Source organism: Salmo trutta, chromosome 15 (genome assembly GCF_901001165.1).
Source record: "Salmo trutta chromosome 15, fSalTru1.1, whole genome shotgun sequence".
In the NCBI taxonomy this organism is placed as follows: domain Eukaryota; kingdom Metazoa; phylum Chordata; class Actinopteri; order Salmoniformes; family Salmonidae; genus Salmo; species Salmo trutta.
Window position 1 is genome coordinate 25,506,653 of NC_042971.1, and position 18,954 is coordinate 25,525,606.

General features: G+C 43.0%; 1 protein-coding gene across 4 annotated transcripts in view; it reads right to left on the reverse strand.

The window, feature by feature from the left end:
- The window catches only part of LOC115148681 (roundabout homolog 3), a 304,721-nt gene that overhangs the window by 113,899 nt on the left and 171,868 nt on the right, over nt 1-18,954 (reverse strand). For 2 of the 4 annotated variants that reach the window (XM_029690784.1, XM_029690783.1), the window contains exon 1: nt 14,362-14,988. The exons of the other annotated variants lie outside the window; for them this stretch is intronic. In XM_029690784.1, the coding sequence (XP_029546644.1) occupies nt 14,362-14,425 (64 nt within the window). In that variant the 5' untranslated portion in view covers nt 14,426-14,988. Of the gene's footprint in view, nt 1-14,361; nt 14,989-18,954 lie in introns of those variants that run through there. 4 annotated transcript variants of the gene reach the window in all.

Consider the following 18,954-nt stretch of genomic DNA (forward strand, 5'->3'; position numbering starts at 1 on the left):
GCGCTTTCTGAGAGCGTAGCTCTTTATACTTGTACATGGGTTCAAATTGCAGATTTGGTCACTAATAAGCATCTAAATTGGAACATAGTGGCTGTACAGTAACATTCTATATATGACGTCAGAGCTCTGGCTCTGCGCTTCACAGAGCTCTGTGGGTTTTGACTGAGAGCCCTTATGAACTTGAGCACGGTGTGTGACAAGAAGTTGCCCCCATCCCTCCCGGTAATTGTTGTCTGAGTGAGGAAAATGCTGTAAATTAAGATGACTGAATGTATTTTGAAAGATGCCATACAAGAAAGCCAAACATCAGTGAGTCCAAATGTACACTTTATATCTCCAAATCATCCAAACTAATTTCATATACAGTGTCAACGTTTACGATCACTACGTTTGATGTACAGTTTCAAGATGACATGTCATCATACCCTGGGTTGTTCTGAACAGAGTGAGCCTGTTTGTTTAATGTGAAGAGAATTTGCCACGGCACACCCACCTGAATGCACTCGTGACTCCTTTCTATGCGCACCAAAATTACAATCTGTTTCTCTGAATTCCCATGTGAAAGCCTAACACTGTAAGTTAATATTTTATAACTGCAGCTAGTCATGTTGGCAATAGAACAAGCCTTCAAATCATGCCAACCTGACCCAGATTGTGATTAATAATGGACCGTTTTTGGATTGCGTAAACAACACCAGTAAATGTCTGATGGCGGGCGATGCAGGGTTGTGTTCCAAACGAAACAACTACAAGTGTGCTTGCTGTAGTTCCTCAACCGCACAGCTAGGAGAGCTCAAAAAAAGTACCTTATAGTTGAAGACTCTTCTTTGTGTCATACAAGTGCATTGAAATTGCTTAGGGACTGTCCACACTTTAGAGAGGTTTGTGACCTCTTGGAGACACCATTTAGTCCTCTCACTCAAACCCTTTCATTTGTTTTGTCTTATGTTGCATCTACCCCACGTTTCCAGAAATAGCCTCATGTGACTGAATGTATTCAGAGTATTTTCAGATTTCATTATCAACAAATGCAGCAAAGAGTACAGTAAATGTCAAATTCACATAAAATGAACAGTGTAATGTTTGGATTCAGTCTTGTGTCAGGTGAACTGTTGTGTACTTACCTTTGGTCTAACAATTTTCAGATCATCTCCAAACTGTTCCCTTTCAATTGCTACCATGGTTATGCGTTTCATATTTCTTCTGTAAGAAACATTTCAATTTAGCCCTATCCATATAGGTTTAAAAAAAAGGTTATCGACCGGAGGGAGTAGGACAAGAGGAGAGGCATGAGGGGAAAGAGAAAGGGAAAACTTTCTTATTTCTTCCTCATCTGCAATAATTTTTTACCAGACTGCCCTCCCCTCCCTCTAAAATGAATTTTGATGTTTTACAGCAGCCCCCCTCTCCCTCCTCCTCCTCTTCTCTTTCGTCTAAGCCTGGGAATTGATTTGTAAATGGCATTCATTTCCTGAAGTTAAATTGGGAGTGGGAGTTGGGCGGGGAGTGAGTGTTTTCTCCCCAACCACCTACTCTTTGAGGTTGGGGATAACAAAAAGAGGCACTTGCATGAGAATAGAAACGTTGGGCCGTAAAGCCATAGCCTTCATAATTGAGCTTCTGTTGGATGCAAGGGACTACATAGAGCAGGGTCAACTGCTCTGGGGGTTTCGTCTGCCTTCTCCCTCTCTCTGTCTTTGAGAGGGGGCTAAGGATGGCTTAGGAAAAGTGACCAAACTTCCACAACACGTCAACTTCGAAAGATGGTGCTGACCTACAGAGTTACACCTTCCAGGGGAGGGAGGTTCAGTGGCTAAAGCAGCTTACATGTTTTCTGGGCTGAAAAATGAGACACCTTGCCATGGAGAGGGCGTCTTTCCCTCCGCCAACTGGAAAAGAAAGTTTAGTGTCATTTTCGTACTCTGAAAGTGTGGTTTCTCCACCAACATGGTTGAGAGGCTTGAAGTCCATTAAACTTTGATTTACTTCAAAGTAAAGAACTCGCTCTGGGGGTCAACAGTCTTTATACATGGATATTTTAATGTTTACCTTCAAATGTTCTACATTTCAAATTTCTCACCCAAAATGTATACCCCCAGTGGCGGTTCTAGCTTGAATGGCTGCCTGGCCGAACCTCCCCCCCAAAAAAAAAATTCTGCACAAACTCATTTTTATTCAGACATTTGGAACAACACAAATAAATAATCATAATATTTAAAACTTTATAAATAAAAAAATATATACAAAAATAAGACTCATAAATATCAAAAAGAAGTAACAAAGACAAATAGAAACAAATTTGTGTTGATTTGGCACTCGAGCATCAATACATTACCCATCCCCCAACACTGTCAACCAAGAGTCAAGACTAAACCAATTCACCTTGGTGGTGTGCAGACTGGTTTTATATTTTTTTTAACGATTTCACACAAACCAGAAAAAAATGCAACAATATGTCTGTGAAGCTATATATTCACAGTATTATGAATGAATTGTGGTTTATTTGGTAGCATTTCGTAGTGACTGATTTTACTAATTGTATTAGTACTGTACAAAGTTAGAGGTGTGCTATATGATAGAGTCCCCTGCTCCCCCTACCTCGGGCTTCCAGTGGGGAGACCTGAGGTCAACCTACCCACGCCCCCCTCCCCATCTCGTACTTCTGAGTGGGAGACCTACCCAGGCAGTAGCCAGCCTAGCTCACAAACTAGAATCAGGGTGCCCACTCCGACAAGGTTAATTAACCCACAGTCCCACACGGTGACATGATATCATTGACGTGACGTGCAAATGAGCGATGGAAAACCGATCGCGCAAATGTCATCATTACAATTTTTTTTGTGCTGGCATCCCGTGCCGCCCTGGGCGGCTGCCCATGTCGCCTATTCCTAAATCCGCCACTGTATACCCCATTTGTCTTGCCATTTCAGTTAGAAATGTCAATATCATGGTGAACGTATAGCCTACTTGACACTGATGTACAAACAACATTTTATCTAAAGAGTGTGCATCACAGAAGCAATTAGCATCGCAACTCTTATTTTTTTCAAGTGCTCCTTACTCTAGACTAAGACAACAGCAAACAAGTGTACCTGAGTTGGTTATGTTTCCACGTGCTACTGCAGAATTTGGTTTTCAATGTTTATATATTACTATTGGTTGGTTCAAGTCAGATGTCAATAAGGTCATTGGCAGGGGAGAACGTAACAGGGTTGGTTATGTTTCCACTTGGCACTGCAGATCTCCCCCTATCTGCAAGCGTAGCCAATGACATAACACCTTATTGACATCTGACTTGAACCAACCAATAGAAATAAATAAACATTGAATACATACTACTGCAGCAGCAGGTGAAAACATAACCAACCCTGTTACACAAGCAAACACTCAAAAGTGTTTAAAAGCTTGAACTCAAAATACAGCAGCCCTGCACTCTCAAGCCAATCAAAAATCATCTAACCACTGTCTGCTTGGTTTTGGTAGCTTCCAGCAATAACTATTGATTTTCCAAACAGGACTTTGGGGAGAGGCTTGAGAGAACATGAGCAACTCAGCACTTTCACCAACCAGCCAGACAATTGCTAGACTACTACTACTGTCAGTGTTGTAAGTACTAACACTGTCAAGTACATGTGAGAGAAAGGGAGAGGAGGGGGAGAATGAGAGCAGAATCAGAAGTGAGATACTGACACTGCATGTGCTGAGCTTTCCAGGGCTTGTCACTTTGCATGAAAGCTATTTTTACAGAGCGTGGAGGCAGGGGAGTAAAAGGGATAATGCTAATAAACTGTCTGTGAGTGCAACAGTGGAGTCCCCGCTTGGCAGTATCATGAGACTGCATCCCAGAGTGTAACCCTGGTTTGGGGGTTCCACCGAGACCAGCCCACCACCACCACCACCACGGCTAGGGGAGCTGACATCAGCTTCCTGTCCCACACAGTTGCAACAAGCAGTCTCTGCATTCTTCTGGATTAAAGACCACACTGGACATGAAGACACACACATACAGCTGTGCACACACCAACTGGCCCTAACTCATATCCTGTCTGACCCACAGACCCTACATATCACCACAGAAGACAAAATGGGCCCAATGTGAAAAACTTCCTGGATATTATCAGGGCAGATATTGAATGGTGTAGTAGGGGGTTGGTGGGAGGGATATCAAATGTCTGGCTACAAAGCTAGTTCCTACACCACTCAGGCATTCTTTAAGTATTTTCTGCTATCCACAGCAGTTCAAGGCAGGCTAACATCCCTATGCTCAGTCAGAGGCCTAGCCTTGATCTCTTTGTACCTTGGATGCTTAGCGCCTGTCTAAAAAATATAAGAGCGAAGGGAACAACAAGGCCTCCCTGTGGCTCAGTTGGTAGAGCATGGTGTTTGCAAAGCCAGCATGGTGTGTGCAACGCCAGGGTTGTGGGTTCGATTCCCATGGGGGGCCAGTACAAAAAAAAAAAATGCATGAAATGTATGTATTCACTACTGTAAGTCGCTCTGGATAAGAGCGTCTGCTAAATGACCAAAATGTAAAATACAACATAGCTAGTTTTAAACTCACTCTAAATTCACCTTAAGAGATTTCTTCCTTAGAGTTTCTCCTAAACTGGCAATACGAAATGTTATAAGGAATGTGTCCTAGTTTGACTGACACAGTGCCTGCAAAAGTATTCATCCTCCTTGGCGTTTTTCGTATTTTGTTGCATTACAACCTGTAATTGAAATAGATTTTTATTTGGATTTCATGTAATGGACATACTTAAAATAGTCCAAATTGGTGAAGTGAAATTTAAAACCCCCGGATAAGTGATGCGTGCAACCCCTCTTTTTACGCTGCTGCTACTCTCTGTTTATCATATATGCATAGTCACTTTAACTATACATTCATGTACATACTACCTCAATTGGGCCGACCAACCAGTGCTCCCGCACATTGGCTAACCGGGCTATCTGCATTGTGTCCCACCCACCACCCGCCAACCCCTCTTTTACACTACTGCTACTTTCTGTTCATCATATATGCATAGTCACTTTAACCATATCTACATGTACATACTACCTCAATCAGCTTGACTAACCGGTGTCTGTATGTAGCCTCGCTACTTTTATAGCCTCGCTACTGTATATAGCCTGTCTTTTTACTGTCGTTTTATTTCTTTACCTGCCTATTGTTCACCTAATACCTTTTTTGCACTATTGGTTAAAGCCTGTGAGTAAGCGTTTCACTGTAAGGTCAACACCTGTTGTATTCAGCCGACGTGACAAATAAACTTTGATTTGATTTGCATATGCATTCACCCCCTTTGCTATGAAGCCCCTAAATAAGACCTGGTGCAACAAATTATCTTCAGAAGTGACATAATTAGTTAGATTGCACACAGGTGGACTTTATTTAAGTGTCACATGATCTGTCACATGATATCAGTATATATACTACAGCCTTCCCTGTAGCTCAGTTGGTAGAGCATGGTGTTTGCAATGCCAGGGTTGTGGGTTCAATTCCCACGGGGGGCCAGCACAGAAAAAATAAATAAAAAGAAATTGTATGAAATGTATGCATTCACTACTGTAAGTCGCTCTGGATAAGAGTGTCTGCTAAATTACTGAAAATGTAAAAATATACTCCTGTTCTGAAAGGCCCCAGAGTCTGCAAGGGGCACCACCAAGTAAGCGGCACCATGAAGACCAAGAAGCTCTCCAAACAGGTCAGGGACAAAGTTGTGGAGAAGTACAGATCAGGGTTGGGTTATAAAAAAATATCCTAAACTTTGAACATCCCATGGAGCACATTATTAAAAAATGGAATGAATATGGCAATACAACAAACCTGCCAAGAGAGTGCCATCCACCAAAACCCACAGACCAGGCAAAGAGGGCATTAATCAGAGAGGCAACAAAGAGACCAAAGATAACCCTGAAGGAGCTGCAAAGCTCCACAGCAGAGATTGGAGTAGATGTCCATAGGACCTTTAAGCTGTACACTCCACAGAGCTGGGCTTTACGGAAGAGTGGCCAGAAAAAAGCCATTGCTTAAAGAAGAAAATATGGAAACACGTTTGGTGTTTGCCAAAAGGCATGTGGGAGACTCCCTAAACATATGGAAGAAGGTACTCTGGTCAGATGAGACTAAAATGTAGCTTTTTGGCCATCAAGGAAAATGCTATATCTGGCACAAACCCAACACCTCTAATCACCCCGAGAACACCATCCCCACAGTGAAGCATGGTGGTGGCAGCATCATGCTGTGGGGATGTTTTTCATCGGCAGAGACTGGGAAACTGGTCAGAATTTAAGGAATGATGGATGGCGCAAAATACAGGGACATTTTTGAGGGAAACCTGTTTTAGAGATTTGAGACTGGGATGGAGATTCACCTTCCAGCATGACAATGACTGTTAAAGCAACACTCGAGTGGTTTAAGGGGAAACATTTAAATGTCTTGGAATGGCTTGGTCAAAGCCCAGACCTCAATCCAATTGAGAATCTGTGGTATGACTTAAAGATTGCTGTACACCAGCGGAACCCATCCAACTTGAAGGAGCTTGAGCAGTTTTTCCTTGAAGAATGGGCAAAAATCCCCGTGGCTAGATGTGTCAAGCTTATAGAGACATACTCCAAGAGACTTGCAACTGCAATTGCTGCAAAAGGTGGCTCTACAAAGTATTGACTTTGGGGGGGTGAATAGTTGCACGCTCAAGTTCTGTTTTTTTGTCTTATCACTTGTTTGTTTCACAATAAAAAAATATTTTGCATCTTCAAAGTGGTAGGCATGTGGTGTAAATCAAATGATACAAACCCCCAAAAAATCAATTTTAATTCCAGGTTGTAAGGCAACAAAATAGGAAAAATGCCAAGGGGGTGAATATTTTCGGAAGCCACTGTAGAGGATGGACACAACAGGAAATGGCGCAAACAGCAAGGGGAGGAATTATTTGTGGAGAAAGATATTCTTCCCTTCTCGTCTGTAACTACTTCTCACTACTTATCACATATTGCCTATTTGAGACTAATCTGACAGGAACATTTCCTAATGATGGATGCCAAAGTCAAGGAATCGATGACAGCACCTGCGAAACTTTCTCCTACTCTGACAGGAAACCAGTCACCTTGAGAAACCGAGGACAGTAAATTATGAATGATCAAACAATAGCCTTGCTGAACCTTCGAAGTGCTCAAGTCTGCAAAGTCTAAATGATCCCCCTGCCAATTTGTGGAATCCCTGCCAGATGCTTCAGGTGACAGCTAAACTTACAGGTGTGGGAGGGCGCACATTTTTATTACGCATCTCATTTTGGATGTTGACAGACAATTTGAAAAGTGGCTGCACTTTTGTGGATCCCCTACCTGTGCTGCTTCAAAGCTGTATGACAGACAGACACATCCTTCGCCGAAGAGACACTTTTTTAGCAGATAAGATCGTCTGTTTTACCTACTGCTGCATCTTACGAAAACCAAGTCTGTTGTCAGGCAGACACTTGAAATACTTCAGTGGAGGGAAATACAGGCTACTGGTGGAGAGAGAACAAACTGATAACTCCATTATATCCCCAATTCCTCTTTACCATATGCCAGATTGTATGGCGTGGGGGGATACACATTGTTTGTATAAAGAAGGCAACTGAACATTTAGATAATTCAACTTAATTCATTTCCTATTTGTGCCATACTCATCTGACCTTGACCAGAAACTGCTGACCAATTATAACTGTCCACTGAATAATATGCTGCGGATGCTATATAATGGGTACTACCACTACTATGGGCGATTGGTTTTGGCAAATAAGACTGGCAGGAAGTCTATTTCCAAATAGCAGTAGTAGTAGTAGTAGTAGTAGTAGTAGTAGTAGTAGTGAAGGACGGGAGAGTGGCAGCATGAGAAGCTAAGGTGAGGAATTATGTGTGTGTGTGTGTGTGTGTGTGTGTGTGTGTGTGTGTGTGTATGCTCAGAGTCATAGACTGAGAGCTCCTGATGGGAGTGTTCACATGGCAGCGGGCCACTGCTGTTTGATGTGCCCTTCAGAGGCGACCAAGTAAGCCCACTAGTTTACTCAGCGGGGAACCATCCAAATACAGCTGCAGACAATGATACTGGGCTGAAGTGGTGCACCACACACACACACACACACACACACACACACAAGTATTGATTTAATACGAAAACACAATACCACACGAATGGTGTACACACACACACACACACACACACACACACTCTCTCTCTCATGGACAAACACATACAGCGTAGTGCATTCACAGACACATTTACACCAAACAAACAAACAAAAACACAGAGACACTGTCTGCCATGTGACTGCCCTAGACATGCTGCCTCTCTGTGTGACTCCCTGACAGACAAACAGACACAGGGTCAGGGCAGGGCAGTGCAGTGGGTTGGCTGTGTGAATATGATGTCTGAGTGGAGTAGGACAGCTCTTCCGCTGTGCTCCAGTGCCCACGCTGTCTTTATCACCACAGCGCCGCTTGGCCTCACAGGTCACACCCCTTGCGTCTCACATATGCTCTCTCTCTCTCACACACACACACACACACACACACACACACACACACACACACACACACACACACACACACCATTTATTACAAAAGGGAATTTTCAAAACACTTGGTGGTACACTGCTCAAAAAAATTAAGGGAACACTTAAACAACACAATGTAACTCCAAGTCAATCACACTTCTGTGAAATCAAACTGTCCACTTAGGAAGCAACACTGATTGACAATACATTTCACATGCTGTTGTGCAAATGGAATAGACAACAGGTAGAAATTATAGGCAATTAGCAAGACACCCCCAATAAAGGAATGGTTCTGCAGGTGGTGACCACAGACCACTTCTCAGTTCCTATGCTTCCTGGCTGATGTTTTGGTCGCTTTTGAATGATGGCGGTGCTTTCACTCTAGTGGTAGCATGAGACGGAGTCTACAACCCACACAAGTGGCTCAGGTAGTGCAGCTCATCCAGGATGGCACATCAATGCGAGCTGTGGCAAGAAGGTTTGCTGTGTCTGTCAGCGTAGTGTCCAGAGCATGGAGGCACTACCAGGAGACAGGCCAGTACATCAGGAGACGTGGAGGAGGCCGTAGGAGGGCAACAACCCAGCAGCAGGACCGCTACCTCCGCCTTTGTGCAAGGAGGAGCAGGAGGAGCACTGCCAGAGCCCTGCAAAATGACCTCCAGCAGGCCACAAATGTGCATGTGTCTGCTCAAACGGTCAGAAACAGACTCCATGAGGGTGGTATGAGGGCCCGACGTCCACAGGTGGGGGTTGTGCTTACAGCCCAACACCGTGCAGGACGTTTGGCATTTGCCAGAGAACACCAAGATTGGCAAATTCGCCACTGGCGCCCTGTGCTCTTCACAGATGAAAGCAGGTTCACACTGAGCACGTGACAGACGTGACAGAGTCTGGAGACGCCGTGGAGAACGTTCTGCTGCCTGCAACATCCTCCAGCATGACCGGTTTGGCGGTGGGTCAGTCATGGTGTGGGTCGGCATTTCTTTGGGGGGCCGCACAGCCCTCCATGTGCTCACCAGAGGGAGCCTGACTGCCATTAGGTACCGAGATGAGATCCTCAGACCCCTTGTGAGACCATATGCTGGTGCGGTTGGCCCTGGGTTCCTCCTAATGCAAGACAATGCTAGACCTCATGTGGCTGGAGTGTGTCAGCAGTTCCTGCAAGAGGAAGGCATTGATGCTATGGACTGGGCCGCCCGTTCCCCAGACCTGAATCCAATTGAGCACATCTGGGACATCATGTCTCGCTCCATCCACCAACGCCACGTTGCACCACAGACTGTCCAGGAGTTGGCGGATGCTTTAGTCCAGGTCTGGGAGGAGATCCCTCAGGAGACCATCCGCCACCTCATCAGGAGCATGCCCAGGCGTTGTAGGGAGGTCATACAGGCACGTGGAGGCCACACACACTACTGAGCCTCATTTTGACTTGTTTTAAGGACATTACATCAAAGTTGGATCAGCTTGTAGTGTGGTTTTCCACTTTAATTTTGAGTGTGACTCCAAATCCAGACCTCCATGGGTTGATAAATTGGATTTCCATTGATTATTTTGGTGTGATTTTGTTGTCAGCACATTAAACTATGTAAAGAATCAAGTATTTAATAAGATTATTTCATTCATTCAGATCTAGGATGTGTTATTTTAGTGTTCCCTACTACATGCTGTAGTAGATAGTGCATTATGGATGTGCCCCATGCTAGGGGGCAACAAGGAAACAGGAAAGTCCTATGTGGAAGAGCTGTGTTGGTTGTGTGAGCATGTGGTATAAGTTCTAGATATGTTACAGACAGACAGGTCCTTTTTTTGTGAGTAAACAAATAAAAAGTGATTCTGTTTTACCTACAGCTCTCTTGTTAAACAGACACTTGAAACATGTACACTTAGAAAAAGTTTCCAAAATGGTTTTCCGGCTGTCCCCATATAAGAACCATTTTTGGTTCCAGGTATAACCCTTTTCGGTTCCATGTAGAACCCTCTGCGGAAAGGGTTCTACATGGAACCCATAAGGGTTCTAACTGGAACCAAAAAGGGTTCTTCAAAGGGTTATCCTATGGGAACGGCCAAAGAAACCGTTTAAGTTCTAAATAACACCTTTTTCTCTAAGAGTGTAGGTAGGTAAGCAGACAGATGGGTAGGTGAATGGACAGTTATGGGTTACAGGAGGACTGCAAATTATCTGTTATTTTCTGTGTTTGTATGCACATGTCTGGGTGGATATGCACAATGACAGGGCCTATTGCGTTCTCATTTTCCAATGTACATTCTTTGTACCTTTCTTATTCCACAACTGGAATTAGATGCCTTTATACCCTAAAGATCCAACAGATCCTTGTGTCACAACAGGTGACAAACACTTCAGAGGGAAAATGGCTGAACCCAGTGTGTTTTCACCTTGTTTCATTTGGCTAAACTGGAGGAGGCTTTAAATAAATGAATGTGTATTAATAAACACAGAACAGGGGGTCACAGCAATTGCTTTAATTAATTTGTAATTCAATCGTTTCAACCGATATCTCTGAAATTGAAAACAATTTGAAAGCATTTGCAGACAAAATGTGGGGGGTGGGACATGCAGTGTCCAAAATGTCTTCTTTCTCAGCCCACAAAACGTGTTCTGCATAGTCCTCAAGTAGTAGAAGTTCAACAAAGTATACAGAAAATATTGTTGACAGCTTAAGTCGACAGTGACAGGACGAATAATTTGTTCTATGAATTGTATTTCTATGCCACAGCCACGTGATAAGAAATCCATTCCATGCATTATATTTTTATGGCAAAACCAAAAAAAATCCTGAGAAACAGAAAGCTCACTGTAACAGTCAGCAGCAGCTCATACGTTGTCCTTCCCTCTCTCTTACACTCTCTCTCTGTCTATTTCAGTGTGTGACCAGCGCTAGGGGCTCAGCGTCCCCACAACCTTTCATCTTCACCATCCCCACAATGTCCCCATAACCACTGGACCACTGGAACTAATGCCCTCGGCCATTAAGCTGTCTGAAACTTGGGGCCCTGGCCCAGGGGCCCGTCAGATTGATGCCACACTGGTATTGTTGAGGCCCCTGTGGCTCGTTTTCACCTCGGACAGCTGCGGTGGAGCTCTTTGAGGTCTGGAGAGAGGTGCTGTCAGCAGCCACTGCTAAATAGAGTCCCCCTGTGGTTTGGTTGGTTTCTTTTGATGCCTGGGTGAACTAGAAATACCTCAGCCCTGTCTGGTAGTGGCAAAGAGGTCAGGGTGACTCATTTTAGCCCTTGGAATAACAATGTTTTGTTCAAATAGACTTAACTGAACTTCAATTGACTATTTCTGCCTGTTGATGGGTATTTTAGTGTGAGCTTATGATAACTGACCTTGGCTGATGACAAATCAGCAGACATTGAGCAAACTGAGGAACATCATTATTCTTTTAATAGTTAGAGTGAATGAGGGTTTGACCATGTATTTATGCCTGGTTAGCTGAGTCACACTATGGAAGATGGATCAACTCAACAGCTCATGCCAACACCTCCCAAGTTATTGGCAGCTTGATTGATCTGCTTGATAACAGATGAAAAGAGGAGCGATGAGGGGGACTGATTGTTTGTGTGTGTGTGTGTGTGTGTGTGTGTGTGTGTGTGTGTGTGTGTGTGTGTGTGTGTGTGTGTGTGTGTGTGTGTGTGCATCTAAGAGGCAACAGAGGGTTCTGACTGTGTCTTGCCTAACTCTCTCCCTCTGTCTTTATCTGTCTGTCTGACTTGGGTGTCTCGCTGACTGTAGATCTTGCTAGATCCTGTCAAAGTGATAATTTTAGACCAGAACCAAGATGATTAAGATGTCTGGTTCCCTCACTTGGGGATGTGGCTGTCTACTATATGTTTACTGCGCTGGTAGCAGTCACATGTCTCAGACAGTGTTTACAACAGACAAACAGGAAGAGCCTTCATCTCTGTTACCCATCAACAGTCTTCGACCTTCACGTCACCGTTTAGGTAATGGCTCACTGAGTAGTGGAGATGACACAGAGATGAATAGATACTATGGGTGAATTAAGGGACATGTCAGAGGCTGGTGTGACCCAGACACAAATGTAGCAATTAGATGTACATGTATGTCTCTTCACATTTCGCAATAACAGCACTGTAGTTATGCAGTTGTCATAATGCTTTCTTTGCTTTCCGCTATCGTTTGTCAACAACGGCTCCAAATGTTTCAAATGAGCAGTGAAATGTAAACACGAATCATCCTCAAACACCTATTAATGACTTTAAAACTATAAAAGCTTAGGCTATTCTCCACCGAGATCTTGTCTGAGACGTGTGTGTACTGTAATTAAGATCGAAGTCAAAAGGTTAGATCCTGTCTTTTTGGCCTCGTTAAAGGCCTGTTTGGGGGATAGTCATGAGAAAACTGACAGCTGTTCTACTGCAATTTCCCAGTGATTTCAAAAGGAGCTGAGCAAACGCATGGCCCTCTCCCATTCAGTCATTCAGGAGACTGGCAATAGGGTTGACAAACTAGCGACTGGGTTGACTGAGGGTCACCTTACTGACAAACTGAAGCCAGCGATAGAAACTTGACCCTGGCCCCCTGTTGAAGGCTTTTATCAGGTGTGGAAAGGTGATGGGAGATAGCTGGAGGGACCTTCAGCGCATAGTGAGAATGGTTGGTGGTGACTTTTTTTTCGAATGGTGACATGTACAGTGGAAAACAGCTTGCATCGACACATGGACACGTAGGATATTTGGACTTAGAGAAGAAAAACTGGTCTTTTTTGATGGCTAAAATGACATTGATTCAATTTGAGGTTATGGGGACATTGAATTAGGAAGATTTGGCAAAGCTGCGAATGAGTGTGCGTTCAATTTAGCCTTGTAGATCCATAGGAGCATCTGGAATCATTGAAGGAGTGCTTTTCCAGATGTTGTCATGCTCTGGGTTCATAGTCAATGTTTACAGCCTTGTAAAAGCCAGCTCCTGCAGTATAGGGCAGAGCCCGATACACCACGCTGTCAGAAATGGCATCTGCGTACGACCGGGAATACTGCCAAGTGGCCATACGACATGTAATGGGGATAGCGAGTTATGGTAAATTATTTGTATTAAATCAACAGGGTGAGTTTCTCTTGAGAAGAATCCATTGTCTGTGACAAAACTCAGTGAAACTTCTAAATTATGTTATTAATACATACTGTATTATTATATATTTTGTTAGGCACAACTGCAACATTCTACTGTTCGAATTCTGGCCCTCTCTCCTGTCCTTAGATATTCAGGAATACAGATCTTGAAGGTCCAAGGTCCCCAAGACAGCCATGTTTCCTCTCTCAAACTGAGTTGACATAATTGAAGTGGTGTCCCTCCCAATGGCATCACTGAATAGTTATTAATGTGACTGCTCAGGTATTGTCAATGTGGCTTCATAAACATTTCTCCCCTCACTGACGTATTTTCCTCATTTAAAGGTTTAGCCAATAATCTGCGATGAGCTGAGAAATTGATGGATTAAGGATGAGCATCTACGGACATTCTTTATAATGTGGTAACAAGCATATCAACCTTTTTGATTAAAAAGTTTTGAGCAAAATACACAAATGTACATCTTTTTATACAAGATCACTCATAAATATTTTTTTTTTACTAGGCCTATACCAAGACGAATTAAGGTGAATGAGCGTCTGTCACTGAAGCCTTGTGTGTAAAATAAACCACACATTCATTTCCTTGGCTATTGGACCAAGAGTGCCACAAAAAAACAAAGCATCACACGTATTAACTTATTTATAGGAAAAATCATTAAGCATGAAGTATAAGAAATATGATAATAGTATCATGCATTGAACTTACCAAAAACGAAACCAATAAGCGCAAAAATAACCGGTAGGGTATCCAACGTGAGGCGAAACTCCATTACCCTCTGGTGTATGATAAAATTGTCTTCAAACAAGAAAAGTTTGTCAGGTATCCCCCCCAAAAAACTCAAAATTATCCAAATGTGGGTAAGGTCTGTCAAGTCTACAGAAGCCGACTCGGACAACTTTGGAAAGTCAGCCCTACACGTTGAGACAATTTCTACGACTTAACCACTTGCAGCATCACATCTGCTTCAGAAAGCCTTCATACATTCTTAAGAATAAGTTCCTTAAGGTGTTTTCTTATATCTGAAGGATGGCAAATTTACGCGCCTGGATACGGTCGGGAGTAGAGAGAAGATGCACTATTTTCTTAGTTTTCTCTGCCGCTGTCACCGTATTGTTTGTTGATGGGAATTTCTCATAACGCTGTCCAGATTTACATTTAGCCCACGATGTTAGGCTGTCTACCCCCGAGTCCAGGTTGCTTGGTATTGAGAATCAACTTCCTCATCAAAAAGATAACTTCTGTGACAGTATGTGCAGTTTAATTCTTGATAGAGACTTTCATTATTTATCTTCTCCCATTCCATCCTCTCTCTTGAATGAACCGAATTCGTTATCGCCAACACGCTCTCGTGGCTAAAGCCCACCCCCTAGCCCCAGTCTATAGTAGTCGAAACAGTGAACACTCTTAAAGAGACAGTGAAGAAATATTTCGCATAACTTTCTTAGAATTGACAAAATCATGCACAAATTACACACACCACGTTGCACATTTGTTTACCCAGTGCTGCAAACAGATCAATAGAATGTATTACTCTCAACTCATTCCATAAAAAGAGGTCTGTTTGTGTCAGGATAATATTTTCACATCAAATTGTATGAATGTCATATTGTCAGTTGAACAATTGTTTTAATTAATAACGTTGTGGGAGATTTTGCATTGCCAGTTACAGAGTTCAAGTAAATTCCATTCCGAATGCTAGGACTATCTATAGTCATCTTTTTCAATCTCCATGGGTATGTTGATTCACAATATTCACATGAAAATGTATTCACCACTATATGCATTTCATTTACCTTGGGATAATGGCATCAAAAACGTGATGGTGGAATGAATTCAAATGTAAACATATCATATGCCTTACATATGAAAAAACACACACCGGGAATCCCAATCAAAATGACTAGGCATTAAACCTATGTGATGTTATTTATGCAAAGCAGGCAATAAAACGGACATTCTAAAATCTTTCAGGTCCAATGCAGCAGTTTTTTTTTATCTAAACATCAAATCATTTCTGGGAAAGAATGAAGTACCTTACTGTGATTGTTTTCAATTTAAATCCTCAAAAAGAAACAAAAATAGCTTCTTAGCAAATAGCAATGTGTCAAGCAAGAATTTTCCTAGGACTGTGGTTTGAGTGGGGAGGGGAAAACTGAAAACTAGCTGTTATTGGCAGAGAGGTTTAAAAATCTCTTTCTTATTGGTCTATTAACTAATAGCAATGTGTCAAGCAAGAATTTTGCTAGGACTGTGGTTTGAGTGGGGAGGGGAAAACTGAAAACTAGCTGTTATTGGCAGAGAGGTTTAAAATCTCTTTCTTATTGGTCTATTAACTAATTTACCATCTGGTGATGTCACCAGGCAGGCCAAAACTCCATACCACCAACACTGGCCAAAATTTCAGCCAGTCTTTTCAAACAGCTTTTACACTAAAAGGGCATTATCATCACTTTCATAATTTCACAATTTTATTACAACGTCATAGCTTGGAAATATAAATGAAACTCAGAAAAATCTTGTTTTTGATAGCACTGGGCCTTTAATAAACCCCAGAAAATGTCACTATCTATCTGAAGGAGGGCCTTGTCCTGAATTGATGGAAGGAAAAGAGGCAATATTACATGTGCTTGGAGATAGAGGCAAACTGCAGAGTATGAGATGTGACAGAGCAGGACATAGCGGGATCCATCAAATCCCACGGTGGGAAATAATACGGAGTGATTGGATAGAGTGCCGCTCGGCCAAATAAATATGACGTATTGCAAAATAGCCAAGTAAACACACGGTGCTTGACATTCATAGAAATGCATTGGGAGATGACATTTATTGAGCTGCCTGTGCATATTAATGTGTAAAGACTTCACTACTGTGCATAGGGACTGGGATATTATCAGGTTTCATTGGTATTCTGGTGCAGGCCACTATTGTAGATTTAACTAATAATGTTTTAGAAATCCATGCATTCTAACACAATCTACAAAATCTAATCTAATAACACTAACTTGAATACATCCTCTTTCTAAAGCACTACAACACATAGGAAAGTACCCCTAACTGTGAATACCCTTGATATCACCATCATGTTTCATGCATGTGCATGTTTAACCTAATTACGAAAACTGATTCATTGAGCTCCAGTGCGTAATTGAATAAAACACGATGATGCAGTCCCTAAATACATTTCAGCTTGTCAATGACGGATGACGCTAGTTTGGGACCCGCATCAAACATTTGGTCAAGCTGTCAGCGAAATGGTGCAGTCAATGAATTTAGACATATTATCCAGCAGTAGATGTCATATTATGGCCAACAGCCTATCAACATGGTTGGATGCTGTGTCTCAGCCCCAGAGGTACTTCAGTTTTAGGGGGGTGATCTTTCTATTGCTGTGCCTTTCTGCTTCATTTGTCACACCTTGCTGTTTGAAGCAAATTATCATCAGGTATTACACAAACAAAGTTAACTACCCACAAGGACAGGTGGGAAAAAGGGCTACCTAAGTATGGCTCCCAATCAGCGACAACGAAGTACAGCTGTCCCTGATTGAGTGGCAGTAGTCCAATGTTTTACCAGTGCGAGTACTACAGGCAATGTGTTGGTAGAACTTGTTACAATCCCTGGTGTCTCTCTGGAAGGAGATCCTCGCCCTGAGCTCGTCTACTTTATTATCCAGAGACAGAACATTAGCGAGTAATATACTTGGAAGTGGTGGATGGTGTCCACACCTCCTGAGTTGGACTAGAAGTCCACTCCAAATACCTCTTCTCCGCTGCCGGTGTTTTGGTGCAGCCTCTGGAATAAGTTAAATTGCCCTGGGGAGCACGAACAAAGGATCCAATTCGGGAAAGTCGTATTCCTGGTCGTAATGTTGGTGAGTTACCAACGCTCTGATATCCAAAAGTTCTTTCCGGCCGTATGTAATAACACACAGAAAATCTGGGATAATAATGTAAGAAATAACACACAAAAAAAACAAAATACTGAAAAGTTGCTTAGGAGCTAGAAGCAGAGCTGCCATAACTGTTGGCGCCATCTTACCTGGAGCAGGCACTTCATGTTTTTGATTTAACCAACCTGGAAGACCAGGTGTGTTAAATTTAGGCAATCACTGAACTGATCCATTAGCTCAGTTGGTTGTATTTTTTTTTTTTTATTTAACCTTTATTTAACTAGGCAAGTCAGTTAAGAGCAAATTACCAAAAGGCAAAAGGCCTCCTGCTGGGACGGGAGCTGCGATTAAAAAAAAATATATAGGACAAAACACACATCACGACAAGAAAGACACAACAACATTATATAAAGAGAGACCTAAGACAACAACATAGCATGGCAGCAACACATGACAACACAGCATGGTAGCAACACCACATGCTATTTTGCACTAACTTCAGTTAGTGCTAAATACGGCTGCTAGAATCCTGACTAGAACCAAAAAATTTGATCATATTACTCCAGTGCTAGCCTCCCTACACTGGCTTCCTGTTAAGGCAAGGGCTGATTTCAAGGTTTTACTGCTAACCTACAAAGCATTACATGGGCTTGCTCCTACCTATCTTTCCGATTTGGTCCTGCCGTACATACCTATACGTACGCTACGGTCACAAGACGCAGGCCTCCTAATTGTCCCTAGAATTTCTAAGCAAACGGCTGGAGGTAGGGCTTTCTCCTATAGAGCTCCATTTTTATGGAATGGTCTGCCTACCCATGTGAGAGACGCAGACTCAGTCTCAACCTTTAAGTCTTTACTGAAGACTTATCTCTTCAGTAGGTCCTATGATTAAGTATAGTCTGGCCCAGGAGTGTGAAGGTGAACGGAAAGGCTGGAGCAACGAACCGCCCTTGCTGTCTCTGCCTTGTCGGTTCCCCTCTTCCCACTGGGATTCTCTGCCTCTAACCCTTTTACAGGGGCTGAGTCACTGACTTACTGGTGTTCTTCCATGCCGTCCATGGGAGGGGTGCGTCACTTGAGTAGGTTGAGCCACTGACGTGGTCTTCCTGTCTGGGTTGGCGCCCCCCCCTTGGGTTGTGCCGTGGCGGACATCTTTGTGGGCTATACTCGGCCTTGTCTTCGGACGGTAAGTTGGTGGTTGTAGATATCCCTCTAGTGGTGTGGGGGCTGTGCTTTGGCAAAGTGGGTGGGGTTATATCCTGCCTGTTTGGCCCTGTCCGGGGGTATCATCGGATGGGGCCACAGTGTCTTCTGATCCCTCCTGTCTCAGCCTCCAGTATTTATGCTGCAGTAGTTTATGTGTCGGGGGGCTAGGGTCAGTCTGTTACATCTGGAGTATTCTCTTGTCT